At 36.3% G+C, this 19,325-nt stretch overlaps 1 protein-coding gene across 47 annotated transcripts in view; it reads right to left on the reverse strand.

Annotated features, from left to right (window-relative positions):
* Positions 1-19,325, reverse strand: part of CAMK2D (calcium/calmodulin dependent protein kinase II delta) — a 309,552-nt gene that overhangs the window by 34,401 nt on the left and 255,826 nt on the right. For 19 of the 47 annotated variants that reach the window (XM_024356257.3, XM_024356250.3, XM_063809802.1 and 16 more), the window contains one exon: positions 13,698-13,746. In XM_024356257.3, the coding sequence (XP_024212025.1) occupies positions 13,698-13,746 (49 nt within the window). Of the gene's footprint in view, positions 1-13,697; positions 13,747-16,161; positions 16,204-18,202; positions 18,263-19,325 lie in introns of all 47 variants that reach the window. The other 28 variants (XM_024356254.3, XM_024356241.3, XM_016952091.4 and 25 more) reach the window with 2 other exon arrangements.

Consider the following 19,325-nt stretch of genomic DNA (forward strand, 5'->3'; position numbering starts at 1 on the left):
ACAACTATTGTAGTTTAGTTAAGTGCTATTGATCATGATTCACTCTCTATTGATTTATGCTAGAATACAGTCCCTATAATCCACTCAGAATTAGCCCAGTCCGTTTGAAACTCTCTCAATCATTTGTGTCTTTGCCTGCAACATTATCTTGTAGAATCATCTTTCTTTTCTAAATCTTCTAGAGTCTAGTTAGAAGACTATACATTACAGGTGTTCATAAAATATTTGTTGCACTAAATTGAAAAGTGAAAATACCACTGTTTCGGATGTGAAAAATAAAAATTCTTTATTTCTACACAAGCTCTTTCATTAAGCTCCTCACTGAATAATGTCTTCTCTGCTTTCACTTGCTAATATCTTACTTTTCCTTACTTTATCATCTATCATATTAGCTTGAGATAAAATCACCTGTAACCTGGTGGGATATTAAAATTGCACAGGATTGAGATTAATTTCTTAAATACTTTAGACCTAATTCCTCCTGACCAAATCAAGGGGGTTATAGCAGAAATCCATAGCAGAAAATAAAATTAGGGCCACTCCACTTACTCACAAAAAGAATCATGATATAGACATATAACTTTACATAATTTATAGATATATTTATTGGTATAAAATAATACAAACTCAGCAAAGGAGACATTATTTCACTCAAGCAATTATTTTACTCTAATAAATAATTTCAGAATTACATAAAATTCATAGTTAAGAAAAACATAGCAAATAATTAGGATTTAACTTCTATATAGAAATGAATGAGCTCAAATATTAATTTAATTTTAGATATTAAAGAAATTTTGTATGGAAACTTTAGAAACATAAAATTTGACCTCATAATAATTCTCACTGGAATGTGTTTAAAGTAGTAACTTTATAGTCCTATAGTGCTATTGATAACATTTTGGATATTCAGGTTGGTGAACACCATTTTTTTCCCAATTTTAATAAGATTTCCTAAAACTGTAGCAGTGTATTGTTTCTTTAAACTTTGAGTTAAATGTCTTTCTATGACTGCTTGAATAGTTTATATTATTAACATCTAATTGTTTTATAATATGTATTAGAATGTATCATTTTATATAAAGAGATCTTACAATAATCTATTAATAGTATTGCATCACAGTAGAGTAGAAAAAGAGCTTAAAAGTCTGTATTATTGATTTCAATATCTACATTCTGCTGTTATGAGGAAACCTGAGCCACAGGTAAGTTATGTAACTTGCTCAAAGCAAGTTAGATAAAGGTTAGAACTAGAAACAGTATAGATTTCAGATTCAAATCAGATCCTTGCTGACATTTTATATTTTACATCACTTAAAAAAAGTGATAAAGCCATAATCTGAAAAGATAAAGAAGATAGAAGGAATAATATTTTAAAATTTACACAAACCTTAGATTTAGTAGCTTATTAAATTGGACAATTTTTGTTAGGTAATGGGAAAAAAATAGATACATGAACAAAAATGAGAAAGTTTTATAATCAACATTTATGTAACTATATTATAAAGTAAATTATATTTGGATAACTATGAAATTTTTGATTACACAAAGTGTGAGTCTGATTACCTCTTGTATTTTTAACTCCCACATAAAGTAATATCTATGAATAGTTAACCCATTTATGCTGGAGGTTGCAATTTTTTGAATTTTTGCATGAGTGGAAAATCAGACCTTAGCGATGACCTTGAGCAGTAGGATATAAATAACTCTCACATGCTTAGCGTTTCGATAATGGAACAGTAGGTATAAGTGGGTAAATGTCAGGTTTTTAAACTCTGAATTCTTAAAGTTAATTCTTAAAGTGAATTCACAGTTTAAAAACTGATTGATAGCTCAATCAAAGTTTAGAATCTGATGGAAGAAATCTTACAACATATATATGCCTTTAGAGTTTATGTAGTTTTTTATAAAATAATGCTACATTATTTTTGCTGTGGATAGTTCTAAAACTCATTACAGGGTTTCACAAACTCACAAGAAAAGCTATTTATAGAAATTTTGAGCAGAAAAACTTTATTACTATAGAGTGAGCTGATGTTTTCCTAATGTTAAAATGAGAAGTTACATGTTTTTGTTTGTTGGTTCCATTTGTCTTGATTTTGGACCTTGTTTTAAAATGGGGTTGGCAACAGTTTGACCCTGTATTTTGTTAGCAGAGCTAAACAAGCTTGAGGTTATCACTGAAAAACTTACGATAACTTGGCGCAGGACTCAAGCAATAAAGAGAAAAATTGAGTATAGAGGTAAAATAGAAGAAACATAAAAATAGAGAAAATGAAACTGTGTTACATTAGTGGTGGAATAGAATAAATTCTGCATCAGTCATATAAGTTACTAATTCTGATACAACACTTAAAAAATCAGCAGGTAGTATATGCAGACAGTAATTTTTCCTTTTTTTTTATTATACTTTAAGTTTTAGGGTACATGTGCACATCGTGCAGGTTAGTTACATATGTATACATGTGCCATGCTGGTGTGCTGCACCCACTAACTCGTCATCTAGCATTAGGTATATCTCCCGATGCTATCCCTCCCCCCTCCTCCACCCCACAACAGTCCCCAGAGTGTGATATTCCCCTTCCTGTGTCCATGTGATCTCATAGTTCAATTCCCACCTATGAGTGAGAATATGCGGTGTTTGGTTTTTTTGTTCTTGCGATAGTTTACTGAGAATGATGATTTCCAATTTCATCCATGTCCCTACAAAGGACATGAACTCATCATTTTTTTATGGCTGTAAAGTATTCCATGGTGTATATGTGCCACATTTCCTTAATCCAGTCTATCATTGTTGGACAGTTGGGTTGGTTCCAAGTCTTTGCTATTGTGAATAATGCCGCAATAAACATACGTGTGCATGTGTCTTTATAGCAGCATGATTTATAGTCCTTTGGGTATATACCCAGTAATGGGATGGCTGGGTCAAATGGTATTTCCAGTTCTAGATCCCTGAGGAATCGCCACACTGACTTCCACAATGGTTGAACTAGTTTACAGTCCCACCAACAGTGTCAAAGTGTTCCTATTTCTCCACATCCTCTCCAGCACCTGTTGTTTCCTGACTTTTTAATGATTGCCTTTCTAACTGGAGTGAGATGGTATCTCATTGTGGTTTTGATTTGCATTTCTCTGATGGCCAGTGATGATGAGCATTTTTTCATGTGTTTTTTGGCTGCATAAATGTCTTCTTTTGAGAAGTGTCTGTTCATGTCCTTTGCCCACTTTTTGATGGGGTTGTTTTTTTCTTGTAAATTTCTTTGAGTTCATTGTAGATTCTGGATATTAGCCCTTTGTCAGATGAGAAGGTTGCGAAAATTTTCTCCCATTTTGTAGGTTGCCTGTTCACTCTGATGGTAGTTTCTTTTGCTGTGCAGAAGCTCTTTAGTTTAATGAGATCCCATTTGTCAATTTTGGCTTTTGTTGCCATTGCTTTTGGTGTTTTAGACATGAAGTCCTTGCCCATGCCTATGTCCTGAATGGTAATGCCTAGGTTTTCTTCTAGGGGTTTTATGGTTTTAGGTCTGATGTTTAAGTCTTTAATCCATCTTGAATTGATTTTTGTACAAGGTGTAAGGAAGGGATCCAGTTTCAGCTTTCTACATATGGCTAGCCAGTTTTCCCAGCACCATTTATTAAATAGGGAATCCTTTCCCCATTGCTTGTTTTTCTCAGGTTTGTCAAAGATCAGATAGTTGTAGATATGCGGCGTTATTTCTGAGGGCTCTGTTCTGTTCCATTGATCTATATCTCTGTTTTGGTACCAGTACCATGCTGTTTTGGTTACTGTAGCCTTGTAGTATAGTTTGAAGTCAGGTAGTGTGATGCCTCCAGCTTTGTTCTCTTGGCGTAGGATTGACTTGGCGATGCGGGCTCTGTTTTGGTTCATATGAACTTTAAAGTAGTTTTTTCCAATTCTGTGAAGAAAGGCATTGGTAGCTTGATGAGGATGGCATTGAATCTGTAAATTACCTTGGGCAGTATGGCCATTTTCACGATATTGATTCTTCCTACCCATGAGCATGGAATGTTCTTCCATTTGTTTGTATCCTCTTTTATTTCCTTGAGCAGTGGTTTGTAGTTCTCCTTGAAGAGGTCCTTCACATCCCTTGTAAGTTGGATTCCTAGGTATTTTATTCTCTTTGAAGCAATTGTGAATGGGAGTTCACTCATGATTTGGCTCTCTGTTTGTCTGTTGTTGGTGTATAAGAATGCTTGTGATTTTTGTACATTGATTTTGTATCCTGAGACTTTGCTGAAGTTGCTTATCAGCTTAAGGAGATTTTGGGCTGAGACAATGGGGTTTTCTAGATATACAAGCATGTCGTCTGCAAACAGGGACAATTTGATTTCCTCTTTTCCTAATTGAATACCCTTTATTTCCTTCTCCTGCCTAATTGCCCTGGCCAGAACTTCCAACACTATGTTGAATAGGAGTGGTGAGAGAGGGCATCCCTGTCTTGTGCCAGTTTTCAAAGGGAATGCTTCCAGTTTTTGCCCATTCAGTATGATATTGGCTGTGGGTTTGTCATAGATAGCTCTTATTATTTTGAAATACGTCCCATCAATACCTAATTTATTGAGAGTTTTTAGCATGAAGGGTTGTTGAATTTTGTCAAAGGCTTTTTCTGCATCTATTGAGATAATCATGTGGTTTTTGTCTTTGGCTCTGTTTATATGCTGGATTACATTTATTGATTTGCGTATATTGAACCAGCCTTGCATCCCAGGGATGAAGCCCACTTGATCATGGTGGATAAGCTTTTTGACGTGCTGCTGGATTCGTTTTGCCAGTATTTTATTGAGGATTTTTGCATCAATGTTCATCAAGGATATTGGTCTAAAATTCTCTTTTTTGGTTGTGTCTCTGCCCGGCTTTGGTAAAGCCTCATAAAATGAGTTAGGGAGGATTCCCTCTTTTTCTATTGATTGGAATAGTTTAAGAAGGAATGGTACCAGTTCCTCCTCGTACCTCTGGTAGAATTCGGCTGTGAATCCATCTGGTCCTGGACTCTTTTTGGTTGGTAAACTATTGATTATTGCCACAATTTCAGAGCCTGTTGTTGGTCTATTCAGAGATTCAACTTCTTCCTGGTTTAGTCTTGGGAGAGTGTATGTGTCGAGGAATTTATCCATTTCTTCTAGATTTTCTAGTTTATTTGCGTAGAGGTGTTTGTAGTATTCTCTGATGGTAGTTTGTATTTCTGTGGGATCGGTGGTGATATCCCCTTTATCATTTTTTATTGCGTCTATTTGATTCTTCTCTCTTTTTTTCTTTATTAGTCCTCCTAGTGGTCTATCAATTTTGTTGATCCTTTCAAAAAACCAGCTCCTGGATTCATTAATTTTTTGAAGGATTTCTTGTGTCTCTATTTCCTTCAGTTCTGCTCTGATTTTAGTTATTTCTTGCTTTCTGCTAGCTTTTGAATGTGTTTGCTCTTGCTTTTCTAGTTCTTTTAATTGTGATGTTAGGGTGTCAATTTTGGATCTTTCCTGCTTTCTCTTTTTGGCATTTAGTGCTATAAATTTCCCTCTACACACTGCTTTGAATGTGTCCCAGAGATTCTGGTATGTTGTGTCTTTGTTCTCGTTGGTTTCAAAGAACATCTTTATTTCTGCCTTCATTTCATTATGTACCCAGTAGTCATTCAGGAGCAGGTTGTTCAGTTTCCATGTAGTTGAGCGGTTTTGAGTGAGATTCTTAATCCTGAGATCTAGTTTGATTGCACTGTGGTCTGAGAGATAGTTTGTTATAATTTCTGTTCTTTTACATTTGCTGAGGAGAGCTTTACTTCCAAGTATGTGGTCAATTTTGGAATAGGTGTGGTGTGGTGCTGAAAAAAATGTATATTCTGTTGATGTGGGGTGGAGAGTTCTGTAGATGTCTATTAGGTCTGATTGGTGCAGAGCTGAGTTCAATTCCTGGGTATCCTTGTTGACTTTCTGTCTCGTTGATCTGTCTAATGTTGACAGTGGGGTGTTAAAGTCTCCCATTATTAATGTGTGGGAGTCTAAGTTTCTTTGTAGGTCACTCAGGACTTGCTTTATGAATCTGGGTGCTCCTGTATTGGGTGCATATATATTTAGGATAGTTAGCTCTTCTTGTTGAATTGATCCCTTTACCATTATGTAATGGCCTTCTTTGTCTCTTTTGATCTTTGTTGGTTTAAAGTCTGTTTTATCAGAGACTAGGATTGCAACCCCTGCCTTTTTTTGTTTTCCATTTGCTTGGTAGATCTTCCTCCATCCTTTTATTTTGAGCCTATGTGTGTCTCTGCACGTGAGATGGGTTTCCTGAATACAGCACACTGATGGGTCTTGACTCTTTATCCAATTTGCCAGTCTGTGTCTTTAAATCGGAGCATTTAGTCCATTTACATTTAAAGTTAATATTGTTATGTGTGAATTTGATCCTGTCATTATGATGTTAGCTGGTTATTTTGCTCGTTAGTTGATGCAGTTTCTTCCTAGTCTCGATGGTCTTTACATTTTGGCATGATTTTGCAGCGGCTGCTACCGGTTGTTCCTTACCATGTTTAGTGCTTCCTTCAGGAGCTCTCGTAAGGCAGGCCTGGTGGTGACAAAATCTCTCAGCATTTGCTTATCTGTAAAGTATTTTATTTCTCCTTCACTTATGAAGCTTAGTTTGGCTGGATATGAAATTCTGGGTTGAAAATTCTTTTCTTTAAGAATGTTGAATATTGGCCCCCACTCTCTTCTGGCTTGTAGGGTTTCTGCCAAGAGATCCGCTGTTAGTCTGATGGGCTTCCCTTTGAGGGTAACCCGATCTTTCTCTGTGGCTGCCCTTAACATTTTTTCCTTCATTTCAACTTTGGTGAATCTGACAATTATGTGTCTTGGAGTTGCTCTTCTCGAGGAGTATCTTTGTGGTGTTCTCTGCATTTCCTGAATCTGAACGTTGGCCTGCCTTGCTAGATTGGGGAAGTTCTCCTGGATAATATCCTGCAGAGTGTTTTCCAACTTGGTTCCATTCTCCCCATCACTTTCAGGTACACAAATCAGACGTAGATTTGGTCTTTTCACATAGTCCCATATTTCTTGGAGGCTTTACTCATTTCTTTTTATTCTTTTTTCTCTAAACTTCCCTTGTCGCTTCATTTCATTCATTTCATCTTCCATCGCTGACACCCTTTCTTCCAGTTGATCGCATCGGCTCCTGAGGCTTTTGCATTCTTCACGTAGTTCTCGAGCCTTGGTTTTCAGCTCCATCAGCTCCTTTAAGCACTTCTCTGTATTGGTTATTCTAGTTATACATTCTTCTAAATTTTTTTCCAAGTTTTCAACTTCTTTGCCTTTGGTTTGAATGTCCTCCCGTAGCTCAGAGTAATTTGATCATCTGAAGCCTTCTCTCAGCTCGTCAAAGTCATTCTCCATCCAGCTTTGTTCCGTTGCTGTTGAGGAACTGCGTTCCTTTGGAGGAGGAGAGGCGCTCTGCTTTTTAGAGTTTCCAGTTTTTCTGTTCTGTTTTTCCCCCAACTTTGTGGTTTTATCTACTTTTGGTCTTTGATGATGGTGATATACAGATGGACTTTTGGTGTGGATGTTCTTTCTGTTTGTTAGTTTTCCTTCTAACAGAGAGGACCCTCAGCTGCAGGTCTGTTGGAGTACCCTGCTGTGTGAGGTGTCAGTGTGCCCCTGCTGGGGGGTGCCTCCCATTTAGGCTGCTCGGGGGTCGGGGTCAGGGACCCACTTGAGGAGGCAGTCTGCCCGTTCTCAGATCTCCAGCTGCGTGCTGGGAGAACCACTGCTCTCTTCAAAGCTGTCAGACAGGGACATTTAAGTCTGCAGAGGTTACTGCTGTCTTTTTGTTTGTCTGTGCCCTGCCCCCAGAGGTGGATCCTACAGAGGCAGGCAGGCCTCCTTGAGCTGTGGTGGGCTCCACCCAGTTCGAGCTTCCAGGCTGCTTTGTTTACCTAAGCAAGCCTGGGCAATGGCGGGCGCCCCTCCCCCAGCCTCGCTGCCGCCTTGCAGTTTGATCTCAGACTGCTGTGCTAGCACTCAGCGAGACTCCGTGGGCGTAGGACCCTCCGAGCCAGGTGCGGGATATAATCTCGTGGTGCGCCATTTTTTAAGCCCGTCGGAAAAGCGCCGTATTTGGGTGGGAGTGACCCGATTTTCCAGGTGCCGTCTGTAACCCCTTTCTTTGACTCAGAAAGGGAACTCCCTGACCCCTTGCGCTTCCCAAGTGAGGCAATGCCTCGCCCTGCTTCGGCTCGCGCACGGTGCGCGCACCCACTGACCTGCGCCCACTGTCTGGCACTCCCTAGTGAGATGAACCCGGTACCTCAGATGGAAATGCAGAAATCACCCGTCTTCTGCGTGGCTCACGCTGGGAGCTGTAGACCGGAGTTGTTCCTATTCGGGCATCTTGGCTCCTCCCCCTGGTAATTTTTCTAAGTAAACTTGTTGTAAAATCAAATTTTGGATTAGAAACCTGAAAGAAGTTATTATACACTACACTACAGTTTCCTCTAAGACATTTTTAACCTAATGGAATGACATAATTATCAAAAGTCCCTCAATAAAATACCCAAGAGTTTCTTAATTTGCAGATTTTTCTGGAAGTGAGAAATGTATGCAAGACAAGTCCTGAAATACAAATTACATGTAGATACCAAGAAGATCAGTACCATGAGATCATCTGCCTTAGGAAATCCCACACAGAAAATAAGGTTTTCATTGATCAAACAGAACTTAAGAATAATTGAATCTGGGTAATCAGTCATCATACTATTCACTAATGTACATATTTATAGAAGACCCACACAGAGAGCTCATTAATCAAGTGATTCTATAAATTAGCTGAGACCACAATATCCAGGTCATCAAACATGAATCACCATTCAAGTAATAAGGGTGCCAACAACTTTGTCCTTAATTGAGACTTTTGCAAACATCCTCATTACTACTACCTAGTAATCAGGAAAAGTAAAAAGGAATTCAAGAAGGATGAAGTCTCCACACACAGTCTCATAGCCATAGAATCTGCTTGTTGTAAAGGGCTCCACTTTCCTAGATGTGTAAGAAGGATGAAATGCAGCAAGAGATCCAAGCTCGTGGTGAATGGTGAGCTGAAGTGAGATACTGGAAACAGGATGGTGACAGAAATGACACAAGGGCATACAGGAGCCCAACTTCAACAGGTGCTGCACAAGAATGCTGGGAAACAGAAGCAGATGGACCATATGGACATGTACCCATCAGGAGGAAGTGGGTGACTCTGAACAATGGTGCTGGATGGGTTATGAGGCGGAGAGGCATTGCGGCATACAGCGACAGGTCCTGCAAACTGTGGCTACAGCCACAAACCAAAGGACGGTCTTCACATGTATACAGTGTGGAAAGAACTCCTGCTACACATCACTGACTCTAGGCACACCCACACCCCTGGCGAGGAGTGCAGTTTGTACTGTTAACTGCTAATTAAGAGCTAATGATGACAGCTGTTGGATAACACCTTAAATCAATGGAAGTAGCTGTTTTACTGGAAATTGATTAAAAATGGAAATGACTATTTCAACAATTTTTGGCCTAAAGAATTGTATATTTTGAAAACACCAGTTAGTTGTAAGAAGAAAACTTTTTTTCTTATATAGGATGGGCAGTTGTTACCACCACAGTGCTTCCATGATGGTAATTATGCTTTATTGGGACTCCCATTTGCTTTTTTTTTTTTTTTTTTTTTTTTTAAAGCAAAGTCTCACTCTGTCACCCAGGCTGGAGTGCAGAGGCACAATCTCGGCTCACTGCAATCTCCACCCACCGGGTTCAAGTGATTCTCATGCCTCAGCCTCCCGAGTTGCTGGGATTACAGGCGCGTACCACAGTGCCCAGCTAATTTTTGTATTTTTAGTGGAGACAGGGTTTCACCATGTCGGTCAGGCTAGTCTTGGACTCCTGACCTCAAGGGATCTGCCTGCCTCAGCCTCCGAAAGTGCTGGGATTACAGGTATGAGGCACCACTCCCAGACTCCCATTTGCTTTTAAACTATTAGTAACTCTCCATGACACTGAGTTTGCTGCTGAGTTTCCTGACATAGCATCAGAGATAATATTTGGTTTTAAACACTGAACAAAATTAGAAAGCTGCTCAAGAGGTCAACACTAGGGTGTCAACACATTGCCTTGGAGAAAGAAAACAATGAACTCTGGAAGCTTTTTAAAAAGAAGAGTTGTAAAACAATGCCAGTCCCTTGGGATGATTATGAGCTTGGGAAGAAAAATGTGGTTAGAGCTAAATGTTGAAGGTTTTTAAGAAAAAGGAAATAAAATAACTTTTAGATTTAAAAAATGTATTTATTTTGGGTCTCACTTTTTTCCTGGGTTTCACTGAGTTTTTTTTTTTTTTAGGTAAAACATGCATATATGTTGGGTTTTACTAATTTTTCTTGATAGTTATTGTATTAAGTAAGATAAATGGGCCTACATTATAGCATAACAAGATTCATATAAAGGGTAGGAAACAGCATTTAGACTCTGGTGCATTCAAATCTCTTGAACATGGCTAGTTCAAAAAGAGAAGCACATGGAAGTCAGGTAAAGAGAAGGGATTCAATAAATATTTGCTGAATGAAGAAACAGCCTAGACACAATTCAAAAGTATTACACAGACTGGGGACGTGATTTCTCAATGGAAACTAATTAGAAGAGCTGAAGGAAAATGGGCCTTTAAATCCTGGCTTTCTAAGGTGCTCCAGACTGAGGAACCATTAATCTCTGACTACTTTTGCTTTCTTTTATCTTTCTTTGAGAACAGCTGGCCTGTCTGCCTTTTCCCATTCAAAGAGGCCAGAAAGAAAAACTTTGTTGTTAGTTTACCTCATTTCTTCCTTTGACCAGGTTACCACAGTGTTTAATCCCCTCCTCCAGCAACTCCATGTTTCTTTACATTGGAGAGGACACAGAAGCTGTCCCTGCCAGGTTAGTCCTTGGGGATGGGGCAGAATGTGCACTGCCTTGGTATGGGAGGCATGTGACATGGTATTCAAGGAATCATATACCACCATAAAACAATGTAAGTCTAGGTGCTGGTGTTAGATGCACTATAGCCGAGACAGCCAGCAGCAATGGGTAGAGCAAGTGCTCGCATGCAGAAGTATGTATGGGAGTATGCCTTTAAGAATATGTCAAAAAGTGTGGTGTCTCGCTGATCACAATGTTGTCTACAGAAAAGAGAAGGTTGAAAAGTATGTGTGTGGAAGACACACAATTTTGTAGATATGACATGGTTTTGTAGATAGGATACAGTTTTGGTCAGATTATTTAACTGATAGTAATGTGAGTTCTTGGATGTTAGTTATAGGATGTTAGATATAGGTAAATTTTGGTTTCAACAGAGCTGGACAATAAACACATTCCCTACCAAGCTACTGAGAGCCACAGCAATTCTAAAGTAAAAATAAGAGAGCATAATTATTCACATATAGGGTCTTTCTTGAGGACCACGCACTGATAAATGGAGAGATTCCCACACAAACAGATCATCAGCATAATAAATAATTTAAAATCACTTAAGACCATTTTATGTACCACTTGTCCCAGTAAAAATGATGGCGCCTAGGCAATCTTTCAAAGTGTCTTCTAGTCTTAAAGGTTTCTGATATCATTCAATATTAAAAGGGTTAGTCTCCAGAAGGCTGTCTGGGTCTTACAGAGAACACAAATGAGTCCTAATGGGCTATGGTTATGACATTTTTGGCCAGAGCCACACCAGCAAAATTAAGCAGAAACTTAAATAATGTATTTATTAAGGTAATAAAGCAAAGCACTTTGGGTTAAACGATCAACTGGACATTTCTTTTGATCTCAATATGATGCTGAATTTCTCTAATACTTGTATACAGACTCAATGTAACTAAATACAAATACTATCTCAATTTATGAAATCCCAGAGGCAAGATGAAACCCATATCATTGTTATGATTTGAATTGGAGAACTGTTTTCTAAGAACTGATATTATTATTTCATTTTATCAAAAATAAATTACAAACTACAAGGTAACACTGACAGGAACTCTGTTTATACATTAATGTTTACATAGATTAATAGCAATGATCCTGAACCAATACTTAGTACAGCTGAGTGCCAAATTCAGGTGAGAAAGACCACTTATTAAAACCCTTCTCATGATTACGTTCCTTGGCAGATGAACTGCATATAGTAAGGTGCTGGTATTCTCCTAATTTTATTTGGTTATTTAAAGATTCAGTTTCTCCAGTGGACAATGAACAAGTTTTCTTGTCTTGCTCAAGGGAAGAATGTGAAAATTCATATGAAACATTTAGCTTAGCTTAAAGAGCTAATGAATCCAAAACACAAAGATAATGCTTCCTGAATCAGTGGGAAAGCTAAATGGCATATCTATTTATTTGGCTAAAAAAAAAGAGTATTTTTATCTAATATGACTGGTATCAATGATTCATAAAACTACTTCAGTTCAAATTTTAGCTTAAGTGCAAAGAGTGAGATGAATAGACCTACTAAATAAAATTCTTGACACAGCTATCTACCTTTCCACTATAAAAAATGACTGACTACCTCTAGCAGAGTTAGGTCAGTGTGCTTAGTTATATAAATAGAGAGTACACTTTAACAGCATCAGCTGTTCTATTCAAACAAAAAGGAAAAAGTCAGCAGAGCTGACTGGCAAGTTGTGACCTACAGCCATTTTTATTTCCTAAATTGACCCCACGTCTCCTTGACCTGATAATTTCCAAATCCTTTATTCTAAAATACGAATACAACTTTACAAGACTTTATTGTATTAACACTACCTTTAGAATTAAAGCTTATGGTGATACTATTAGGTCAGTAATCTTTTCAGATGAGGTTTAATTAATTTATGGATCATTGCTCCCAATTTATATTTCTTTTCCTTTAATATTTCTGTTTCAAATATCCTACTGTTACCGCTGTTTGTCAGAATATCTTCTAGACAACTGGTCTATAGAGACTGTAGTTATATATAATGAATTACAAAAACAACATAAAACTGCAAATGCAATTGATACAAAAGTGATACTTCTAAAACAGTGATGTGGCCAAAGGAGGTGACCTAACTGCAAATGTGTGTTCAGTATGTGTGTGCAGGGGCACTGAGAAGATGTCTGTAGAAACACTACCAATGACTCATACATGTAGCTAAAAGAACCTTGGCAACCAAAGTGAATGGAGGTCAAGAATACCTTTGGAATGTACACAAAAAGCTAGGATAAAAAGGCGGCCAAATAGAAAATTCTACTGATACTTATTTGAGATGACTAAAAGTTAAAAAGTTATTTTTATACTGTATCCTTGAATATAAATTGTTTTCCAGATAGGTTTTATGAATGTACCCAATGTGTATACATTTCATATTACTTTTTGACTGACAAATTTACAATTTGTTATGTTCCTATAACTAGTAACTCATTATTAGTTGTCATTACTGCAAAGTGCTAGAATATGCTACATGTCTACAGTTCAAAATATATAAAAGAATATGTAGGAAAAATGACAAAAGTAACATATTGTTGAAATAATTATGTACTTATAAAAATATTTTTTACTCATAAAATATTTTTGTGCTTTAGGATAGGCCTACTTCCTAAACTTATTAGTTATTTGAAGCACTTTTTTTTTCATATATATATGTGAAGCTCTGAGTTAGGATTTTCCATTTCTGGTTAAATCATACCTTTCACATCTTCATCCTCAATTGTTGTATTTGAACTCTCAGTTGACTCCTGATGAGAAGAAAACACATTTTTAGGTTGCACGCAATGAATAGCTTGATTGCCTCCTTAAAAATTGGCTAGTGACATACATATCATGCAAAATTCTTCAGCAGGCTATGTGCATATGCTGACATGCAAATGGACAAACACATTAAGTGGTTTTTAACAGAAATAAAATGTCTGATGCTGCAAACATTTCAAACAGGGAGTACTCTGGTTGCCTAATCTCCGAAGCTGTATAAATCCAGGTGATTTGTAGAAGCAGCGGAAGTATGCAGTTTATTTTAGAAACTGTGTAAGGATGTGTTTTGTGTTACAGTGCCCTATAAGGTTTGCTTTTTCTGTGTGTCTACAAGCAATTGAATATGTTAGCTGAATGAATTTGATACTTAAAATAGAAAAAATTTTTATTCCCAATTAATTAATCAATAAAGAGTACCTTCTTTGTGTCAGGCACTATGTTAAGGCCTGTATGCCTTACACCTTTATAGGGAGAGAAAGCATTTCACCGCATCATTTAATGAAGAAGCTAAGGGGGTTAAGCTGAGATATGCTGAAAGTACTTTTGAGAAGAATTTTCATGTTTGTCCTCAGCACAATGGAATTATAATGAATAATTTACTTTCAAGGACAATTAGACTTTTTTTCATTCTTTTCAAAAATAGCAACTGGCTGTTATTGATAAGAAACCTACTCCATAATAAAAAGACAAAGCTCTTTCTTTGTAAAATTACAAATTAAGTGGAAGATTAAGCACACTTAAAAGTACACTGTAACTGCCAGAATTAAGATACATTTCTTAAAATGGTGTGATAAATGTGTTCATTAATAATGTATGAGTAAAATATTTTCTAGCAAATAAATTTTGCAATATTCATAAGAAAGACATAGTTTTCTACTTGGAATGATTAAATGCTAGAGCCAAAAATAACTGGAAACAAACTTCCAATCAATAGCTCAGTAATGGAAAACAGATTCTGGAAAATAATGTAAACACCAGCCAGTATCATTTTAGAGATTCAGTATTCAAAAAAGTGATCAATTTATATAAATATCATATACAATATTTAAACCAAGGGAAAAACTAATTAAAGGTGTACCCAGAGTCTCCATACACACAAAACCAAAGAAAGGAATCTTCATGCATTTCCTAATGTGACCTAATATTCAAATGTAAGCTGAAAATGAAGGTAAACCCATGCACTGTAAAATTAAACTAATTCATGTCAGCAAGAAATATCATGCAGCAACTCTTACAAATGATATAGCTAGAACTACTGAAGTGTCCATTCCAGCTGTTATGCTTGGCGTTTCATTGGCTAATGCTATTAAAAAAATTGTTCTCATATGTGATGGTCCTGACTACCTCAAGGCTTTTCGGGACCTAGACCATTTGCAGTGTCATGACTATAAAATAAATCTCATATTAAAGAACATAACACTTCATGTTTTTTACTTTAATGGTTTTAATATTGATCAATTAAATGTTAAACCAGAGAGGAAATGTGTTTTCTAAGTCTTAAGATAAAATGTGCTTTCTAAGTCTTAAACATCATTGATAAGAGTATGGAGAAGATGCATGACTATATCTAATATTTGAGAAAAGTTTAGTATTTTTTCTTCCTTTAGAGATATAATAATATATGAAAAGTAATAAATTGGACACATGGAATACATTCAGAAAAGGTCTTTCATCCTATAGACATGTATGCTAGTGCTGTTATGTAGTTAACATGCTATACAAATAATTTACAATGTATAGGAAACATTTAGTCTTCTTTCAACCTAAGTAGTTAAACCCCTGTTACTGGAATATATATTACTCAACAACAAACATATTTCACAAAAAGTGAAACTCCTTGATTCACCTCAAATTCATGCCAAACAACAACAACAACAACAACAACATCATCATCAACAAGGAATTAAGAAACAAAAAACCAAAAAAAAAAAAAAACACCACTCTGACAACAGAATAGAATAAAACTCAAAAGTAACACTAAACAAACAAAAAAAACCCTATAAAGTCAAGTTGATATTTTTGAAGACAATGGAATGATATTGCCAGAAATTCTAAAATATCATGCACAATATATCTACAGTACAAAGCACAAAGTCATGGGGGAAAAAATGACCAGATGGAATTGCTTAAGACACATAGTCATCTTGACATAAAGACTTCATTCATGTTTAGCCTGACTTTTATTGACGCATGGTAACATTAGTTTCTCTTTCAAGATGTCATTCATTTTTATTTGCAAGAAGTATGTCCATAGTTCTAGATAAATTAGGCCCAAAAGGAAGTGTGGTAGAAAATGGTTAGAATTTTCTTTCCTATTTTTAGATAATGAATTAATTTTTTTGAATATTTGATGAGATGTATAGTCTTGTTAAAGCAAGATGATGTTGATTCTTTCTGAATACCTTGTTTCCATCAGGGTTGTGGATTACAGTAGTTTGGGGCTCCTGAGTGAGAACAAAATAGAGAAAGAAACAGTTCGCATTGGTAAGTACATTCTTTCTAGTGTGAAGGACACAGCAGAGTGAGCCAGCTGACAAAATGAAATAGTGACAAGAGCTAAAGCGATGTTAACTGCTGTCAGAGTTGCAGCTGACAATATCTCTGATGAAAGATCTCCCTGGCGAGCCCATGAGATAGGAACCTCCCTACCCAGAAGCAGCATGCAAAAGACCTTATTCTTGATCAGCATTCAAACAAGGCTTTGATATTTAGAGATTTGAAGAGGCACTCACTGTTTCACTTAATCCTATGCTTTCCTTTCTTCTTTAATGAGTGGCCTGTGAACGTCTGTCCCATAGAGAACTGGCCAAGGACACTGGAGCTAAAACTCTGAGATGATTTCAAATTCTCAGAGAAGATATTTTTTCAGTTATATTGGTTTGAAACTTGATTATGGTGTCATTAATTAATACGTAACTAAATACCCTTATAAAATCTAGAGCCATTGGACAACACTTAAAAAAAGACTATACTAAAGAATCCATTTCAAAAGACCATAAAAAAATTTTAAGGAACATTTAAAAAGTTTACTTAAAGGGACTAATCATGAACTAGAACTAATCTACTAATCTAGAACTAATCATGTAATCACTATAATTTGAGGCATACTGCTATTAAATCCTGTATTAATTCATATCTAAAAAAAACTTCTACTTTATGGACTATATATACAGGATATTTGGCTATAAAGTCATGCTTTTTTATGAAGCAAGTATTGGTTTTTCTATTGTTTTCTATCAGAAAGCAAAGAAATATTCCCAAGTGGAGAATAACATTCAAATAACTGATGTAAAAAAAGATTCAATATGCATACATCAGTGACATGCTTGGCACTTTCATTGTGTGATATCTTGGCAATGGGGAGGTACTGCAACCCACTGGGAGTTCTCAACCATGGACACTCCCCCACCACTACAGTTTACACTGCTGCAATATTGAGAGACATATCTCCTGCTTTCATTCTCCCTTTCCCTTGGCTACAGCTGTGATCAACATTGTTTTTTACTAGTAGATAACCTGCTATTTTGATGTGTCCTCCTTTGAAATGTTTTTAAATGGAGCCTTATGGTTAACTCAAGTGAAATGATTCCTAAACATTTTTAAATTTATTTAAAATAACAGTACGAGAACAGCAAATAATTGAAAAACATTTCTGAAAATCATAAAATATGAAACAGTTTAGGGAAAATGTTATGGAACTCAGCACTGAATGACAGTATTCAAATTCTGAATTTTAACATAATACAATCTCAAAGTGTTAGACTAATTTAGTCGTTAATTGTGTGGATTTGACTGAGATAGACATAACTGGTTTCCACTGATAATTCAAACCTCTATTCTTTGCAATTTCATTCTTTGGATTAAAGTGAAACAGTGAAAATTTAATTTAAAACATAATAAACAGAAAGCTCTAAATTATCCAGTGCCTCTTTATCTCAGAAAGTGAAGTCTTACAAAGCCCTGTTGTGTTTTAATAAGAGGGAAACGAGAACTCTGAATAAGGTCTACTTTTATGTTGTCTAGCAACAATCCCATTAGCTCTCCTTGATGTAAGCATTTGCATCATGAAAAGAAGAAACCATTGTTTGCATAATCTAGAACTATCATCATCAGAAGAGCTAAGAGCAACCAAAGCGCTGTATTTTGAGTGCAGCATGCAGTAATTCCAACTACAGAGACCACAGCTATCAGTACAATGTTCAACAACGAAATGAGATAATCTCATGTTAGAACACACTGCTTGACAACTAACTTAACCAAAAAAAAAACCAAAAGAAATGAACTTTGTCATATCATAGAAAGCAAAAAAAAAAAAAACCCAACACCCAACGAAATAAAATATTTATATATATGTATCATCTATATAGTGAAAGCAAATGAGAGAAACCACAAAAAAAAAAAATGTAAAGAACTTAAGAAGGGTTACAAAGAGTCCAGGTATACCAGCGCTGGGGTAGGAATATTTTCTTTGGGGCTGGTTACCACGTTGGCTTTGTTGTTTATCTGTGGGTATGCAGAAAATAGAAACAGAGATGCCTTAAACCCCTTGGTAGCCAATGTCTCTAGACGCAGCATGTCTACATAGAGATGTAGACATGAAGATAAAGAGCCACTGAAGATGAACGTGAAAGACATGGTGATGACTGACAGGAATGATGATCGCTAGTCTCCGATGGTCACACACAGGCTGGACCATGTCCGTGATGGTGCAATGAGAAAACAGACGTGTCTGCTGTTGCTATGCCACCTTAGCAAACAAAGAGCTGCTTCAATGGAGCTCCAATCAGGTTTCAGAGTGAGTATGAAATGAATATAACCATTCTCATACTCTTCAAGTTGGATTCTGTTTCCAAGCTTCCAATTGTTCACAGTTATATTTCTTTCTTCCCTCATTTTATTCTTGAGCCTGAAGTCACACATACACCATCTTTCTCTGGGGATCCAGCATTACTTTGCTTAGGAGCAATTAAATTATCCAATGAAAATTTAGATCTTCTGAGAAAACGCTGGTGTCACAATAGCTTTTAAAAATGACAAGTGTAGATCTCCTTTAAAAATTACATCTTCGATTATTAGTGGAGAAATCAAACTTTTTATGTTGAATGTAAAAGGACTTTAATTTTTACAGTTGTGTAAGAGGAAAATACTACATTTTCTGTCAATGTGCTACTGCTATCACTGCAGAATATATTTGGTAATATCATTCCCTTGCTTTAACATAACTGGATTTGACTTTAAAGAATATATCATTACCACTGTGGAAGCTGCGTGGTAAAAGCAACTCACAGGGTCAATAAGTGTTCTAACGGTCCACAGAGAAGACTCTTTGTAGACAAGTGGCAATCAGAAACTACAACTGAGTCGGGTCACTAAGAATCAAGGACTGAAAAATAATAATCAACATTCTTTTAAGCTCATGCGTGACAACTTACATTATGGTTCTCAAACAAAAATGTAAGGTAACATTCATTTTCTTATACTATATTATCTAGGTATTTTATTTATTATTTTCTAAAGGAATATACCTCCATGATTTTAATATAAATATACATAATGATGTAAAGAG

This window comes from Pan troglodytes, chromosome 3, assembly GCF_028858775.2.
Source record: "Pan troglodytes isolate AG18354 chromosome 3, NHGRI_mPanTro3-v2.0_pri, whole genome shotgun sequence".
Lineage (NCBI taxonomy): Eukaryota > Metazoa > Chordata > Mammalia > Primates > Hominidae > Pan > Pan troglodytes.